The sequence below is a fragment of the Vigna unguiculata genome, chromosome 10 (genome assembly GCF_004118075.2).
Source record: "Vigna unguiculata cultivar IT97K-499-35 chromosome 10, ASM411807v1, whole genome shotgun sequence".
In the NCBI taxonomy this organism is placed as follows: Eukaryota; Viridiplantae; Streptophyta; class Magnoliopsida; order Fabales; family Fabaceae; genus Vigna; species Vigna unguiculata.
The window spans coordinates 8,854,816-8,860,686 of NC_040288.1; the positions used below are offsets into that span (position 1 = coordinate 8,854,816).

The 5,871-nt window shown below is 30.7% G+C and overlaps 1 protein-coding gene across 2 annotated transcripts; it reads right to left on the bottom strand.

Annotated features, from left to right (window-relative positions):
- Positions 1-1,377: 1,377 nt before the first annotated feature.
- Positions 1,378-4,570, bottom strand: LOC114165088. Of its 2 annotated transcripts, none has more exons than XM_028049742.1 (9): positions 4,441-4,570; positions 3,618-3,689; positions 3,457-3,522; positions 3,265-3,362; positions 3,134-3,171; positions 2,925-3,012; positions 2,479-2,817; positions 1,904-1,969; positions 1,378-1,772 (listed from the first exon to the last, which is right to left on the bottom strand). In XM_028049742.1, exons 2-9 carry the CDS (start codon positions 3,679-3,681, stop codon positions 1,620-1,622), a joined length of 912 nt encoding a protein of 303 aa, XP_027905543.1. In that variant the 5' UTR covers positions 3,682-3,689; positions 4,441-4,570; the 3' UTR covers positions 1,378-1,619. The 2 variants fall into 2 exon arrangements, with proteins under 2 accessions (XP_027905543.1, XP_027905542.1); XM_028049741.1 differs by lacking the exon at positions 4,441-4,570 and adding an exon at positions 4,052-4,417.
- Between the last annotated feature and the right edge of the window lie 1,301 nt (positions 4,571-5,871).

Below are 5,871 nucleotides of genomic sequence, written 5' to 3' on the forward strand. Positions count from 1 at the left end.
TATATTTATTAACTTTTAAAATTTAGAAGCAAAATTTTTCAAAATTTGGGATAAAGTCGAATTTCAATTTCAAGTCCAAATTTAACGACTATATTAATTCCTAGTATTGAGAAAACCAAACTTTTTGCTATTGTGGATCAAACTTGGAATGGTAATAATTGACGCTTGCTTAATTCTATACAAAATGTTTCTGAAATTGAAGATTTTACAAAATTTTAGTATTTCTTACCAATAAAATAGTCTTAGCTCGGTTTTGGAAGAATGTGAGATTCTAAGTCAAGAAGCTACACTGTCTCTTGTCAATCTCATACATTTTTTTTGTTCCTTGGGATGATTTGATTTGGAATAAAGTTATTTCTCCAATTAAAACTTTAGTTTTGTGGAAACTTTTACACGATAGATTGTCCACTCATATTGATTTTCAAGAAAAAAAGAACCACTCTTTGTTTTATGTGTAATATTTGTGCTAATTGAGATAAGACTCTTAGAACACATTTTCTTCGAATGTTCTTTGGTCACTAAATTGTGAGTATGACTACAATTTGTGGAAATGAAGTTTGAGAGGTAGATAGTGGAAGTGCATTCAAATATGTGGAAAAATGTATTTTAAAGTTTCACACATTTATGGAGAAGAGAATAAATGTGTGGATACCTAATTTTGGGATTGGAAATAAACAATTTTTTTTACTTGGTTTAATGTTTTGTCTCATTTATTTAGTTTAGATTTACTTGGTTGTTTTGTTCTTTGGAAGTATTAGTTGATTTTTGTACGAGTTCGGTTTGATATCTCCTTTCTATGACATTTGCATACCTGAGTATTTTTATTTTCAATTTTATCTTAGTTAAATGTTTTTTATTTGATATATATATATTTTAATTAATTAAATGTCTTTTGTTAAGTTCATAATTATAGTGTTACTATGGTGATACTTGTTGTGATACTTGATATTCATAACGTATATTGACTCCATTAAGAGATTAATTTTATCAAAGAACATATATTAATTTAGTTAATAATATATTTGTTTATGGGCAAGTTAATAACATATTATTATTTAGTATTTGAGGAAGTTTTTTCTTGCCCTTTTTAAAATAAAATAAAGAATATTCAAAATAATAAAATGAAATTAAAAAAGTGATGAAAAAAAAAACTACTAAACTTAAAATTTAATAATTTCCTTGGATGGAACTTTTTCTTTTTCACAATGTTTGATATCTTATTTTATACCAATTTTATTGTTTATTTTGCCACACCCTCTTTAACAATAATCATAATGTAAGAAAGGGAAATTATGATCTAAATCTTGAGGAAATTTTGGTGAATGAGGAAGACAATTAGTTATAGATGCTTAACATAGTAAGGCCAAAAAGAAGCACTTATTTTAATGACTAATTTATTGCAATCTTACAAAGCATCTACATCAACTACAACTACTACATCTCAAGTTGGGGAATTCCCATTTCTTTCTCTCTTTTGTTTTTTTTTTTTTTTTTTCTTTGGTTGGTGGTGGGATTTCAATTGATTAAATGAACAATATTGAAGGAAAAGGGACATAATTTGATGGACATATTAATATTATTAATAATAATAATATTATTATTTATAATAATAATAAATCTCAAGCTGTGACAGATGTTTCCACAGCTAGTTTTCCAGGGTATGCAACTTCTGATTTGATATCAGTTTCCCATAGTTCTGGCACAGCTTCCTTAAGGTTGTGAATGCTTTCCAAAGCATAATCTGCACCTTTGCATCTCTGTGATGTACCAACCTGTATATGTAGCAATCAATGAGTATCTATAGAATCAAATTATGCAGAGTTTATCTACACTGAAATGCAACCAATAATAGCTTCTGGAAGCAACTCAGTTTCTGCTACATGACAAATTTCGAATGACTTACCAGCACAGTGTGAAGCCCCACACGTTTTCCAGCTTGTATGTTACGGGTACTGTCCTCAAAGAACAACTGATATAAGAACACAACAAACAAAGATTAAGCCAAGCAGCAAAGAACAACATTTTAAGTCTCTCTACTTACTTTGTTTAGTTTATTAAACCAGAAAGAATAAACTGTCCTTAATTGACTGAGGTGACAAAGGTTAATCTGATGTGACATTTTTCACAATTTATTATGTGTTCTAAGTGGAATAAATTGATGTCATAAACCACAAGAAGACCAAGACCAGGAATAAGACGAATTTGGATTCTCTATTAGGTTTTCTGATCTGTTTATCTGTTGTGTTTTTAAAATATATGGATGGATACTCATTTTGATGTTTTAAAATATATTAAAAAGATTTTTAAAATACCAATATAATATCAGTGTATTGTTAATGTTCATAAGACAATACAAAGAAAAACCAGGTAGAGAATCTGGACAGGACCAAGATCAAGACCATTTTATTGATTAAGTTAAAACCTTTTAAAAGTATATTTTAGCTTGAGATCATGAAGGTTAAAGGGTGAATTTCTTACTGTTCTTTGAGGTTTGAGGTTGGCTATGTTGAGGGCCAATTCAATGGCATTTTCTGATGGTTTGCAGATAATTGGTGTCTTTGGCAAGACTGAAGAGGGGTTGGGCTTGGCAAAATGTTCTATGATGTCAAAGATTTGAGAAGTGGCTGGAGCATTACTACTAGTGGTTGGATTGGTTGACCTTGAACCAATAAACTCAATGTCATCTTCATCATCAGAAACAGTGCTCTTGTGGATTGGATTAAGGGTCTCAAAGCATATGATTCCTTCAAAGCAGCCTTCTAATCCAAGCCTGTTAAGGGCCTTAGCAGCATGTACTTTGTCTGCATTTGTGAAGATCTATTCACAAAAACAAGAGAAGCAATAAATGTCACATTAGATATTATGCATGCACCATTCTGTATGACCTATTTCACTGCTTCAATATTGGTCATAGAACAACTTACAAGTTTCCTATAGGGTAGGCTCAGCAAGAGGTTCCTCAGAACTGGGTCTGGTTTTAGGTTCTCATAAGGTAATCTCCCATGAACAAAACTGCAAGCAGTGATTAAGAAACCAATGTCACACCATTTCAAAATAAACACAAGTTTTGAAAGAAAAGACACTTTTTTATGAGCTTGAAAGTGATGGGGGTAAGAGAAAAAGGGTAAGTTACCTATGATATTCATCATAGTCAAAGTCATATCCAATTGCCTGAATAGAAAATGAAACAAAAACAATTATGGGGTGTCTAGTGTTTCAAGAGTTTAATAATGGAAACAAACCAATAATGATGAGGAAACATACCCTTAGACCAGCCATAGTTGTTCCATAGTTTTTGTAAAGGAGGTTGGACAAGTCATCAATTTTGCTTGGGTGTATGCCAAGCTTCTCAACCATGTAGTCTGTGATCAATGATACACCACTGATGTGAGTACAAATTGCAGAGTTATTTCTGAGAATGCTGTGACATAATAAGCATATGGCACAGTGGCTTACCTTTAATATTTTTGAGACATGCTTCTGCAAGACCAGATTTGAGGGGATACAAAGTATCATCTAAATCTGCAGAAGAATCTCATAGTTATAACACAGCACACATGAATAAGGAGATTAAATTTGGTATGTTAAAGTTGTTCTGATAGCAACACAAGGCTCACCAAAAAGAAGGCAATCATATTTTGGTCTCTGAGCCTGGTGTCTGAAACGGTCTTCAAACTCCATTTCAAAGCCTTAAACATAGAACAGAAAAAAAAGTGTGTAAGTTCCATGAAAACTTTATTTGAACCAATCAAAATTTATAGCACAATTAATTTTGATTCTCATGGCTTTATGGAACCACAAATAGGTGCTTTTTTTACTCTGATTAGCATCAAAAGTGGTTAAAGTGTCCATAAGGGGAGACAAATAAGGGCCAATCCAAACCATTTAGGATAAGGCTTTGTGAAGTTTCTGAGTGGACAATCCACAACCAGTGGAATGGATTGAATTAACAAAAAAAGCAGTGAAACTGTGCCAACTTAAAGAAAACTTGCTTTAAATTATAAAACTTAAAAGCAACACAAGAAATGGACTTGTGTGAAAGGGAACACACCCATCAAAAAAACCTTGGAACAGAGTTCATGTGACAGAGCAAAGCACTTCCAAAAGTGAATAAACTTTTGAAAGCATAAAATCTGCTCATTCAACAAACTTCCATGATCCAGCTGAAAAGACATCTCTTTACAGCAATGCATATTTTGTAAAATCACCACATAAATTTCAAAATAACAGATTTAATTTAAGGTTGTTCTTTGTTCCAAAATCCGGTTCCATGCTGGTAAATTTCAGGGCCAAACATCAAAATCATGATCATGGTACTAACGAAGACATGGGTGAATGAAAATCAAAAGGGTAATAATGATTGAGGGCAATGGTGCAGAAAAAAAAAAAAACCAAAATAAAATGCTTTGCATGAAAGAAAAGGTGAAGCCTTTAGCTTACCAAAGAGGGTATAATGAATGATGGGAAATGAAAAAGAAGAAGAAGAAGAATCAAAGTTTGAAGAGAATGCAAAGTTGTTGAAGGAAGCAAGAGGGAGAAGGGGGAGAAAGAAGAGAGGGAAGAGTTGGTTTATATAGAGAAGGGTTGCTTCTGTGGCAGGGTGTGTGAATAAAATAGTGCATTATTTCTCAACAATTACGTTTAATATTGAAATTAGATGACCAATGGAACATGTACAATGAATATTAAAATTTTCAGTTCTCCAAGAAAGTGACAACTAATATAATTGGTTAAGGTTTTTTCCTTCTTTTTATTTGGTGTTTTGTTTTTGACTGAATTTAAGAACCAAAATCTGATTTTTCCTTTAACTTTGCTTCTGCATTACCAATTAATAAAGCACAAAAGGGGAATGTGCCAGCTGCATCACCACCAAATAGAGGTGGAGGCTCATGCTAGTTGTCACCTTAGATAACAAACAACACTCTTCTTTCCCATTTTTTTGGTACAAAATCATTTACCTTCATTTTCCTAGCTAATCATATGCACATTTTAAACATGATTTATATACAAATTAACTACTCTGTTTTTTTTTTTTATTATAGCTTCTCCATAAACCAAATACCTATATTTTTTTAATGTTTATAAATCAATAACACATTTTCATTATAACGAGAAATAATGTTTTGATATTCTATCATTCATTCGAAAATCCACTTTTAAAGACATAATAATAAGTTAAATATATTTTCTAATCACAAAATTAATATAAGAAACTGTGTTTCTTTTCTAAACTAAATTATACGTATTTAATCCATGTAATGTGACGAGAAGAATGTTTTACACGAATAGAAAAACGAAATATTGCATAGTAATTTAAGATCGAGAAACATATTAAACCATACAATAATTAAAAAGAAAATAACTTGTATTTGTAGAAAGGGTAAAAGACCTATAAAAAAAATATTAACATAAAATGCATATAAAAATTTATGAAATGTCAAAATATTAATCCATCCCTGATAAATAATATTCTCTTCTCTAATTATATTGAGGAGATTATAATCTCGTCTTTATTAATAACTTCCACTTGATAATTAATTTAATTGTAGTTTAGACACTTGAGTTGTCATGTTATAGTTTTATCATGTCTAAACTTTTCTTGTTCACATATCAATACAGAAATTTAAAATTCACAAACTACTCTCTCATTTTAAACGTTTACCAAATGAGTAATTTATATGGAGAAATTAACAAAATTGTCGATACCTTTCTTGAATAGAGAGTGGAAAATAGTAACCCTTGTTCTTCTTATTGCATCAAGTGATCCAAATCCCATTAATTTAGTTCCAAAATTTTAAATTTAGACTATTGCGATTGAAAAAATTGTGAATTTTCACATAAAAAAATGCAAATACCAATGATGTCATTATA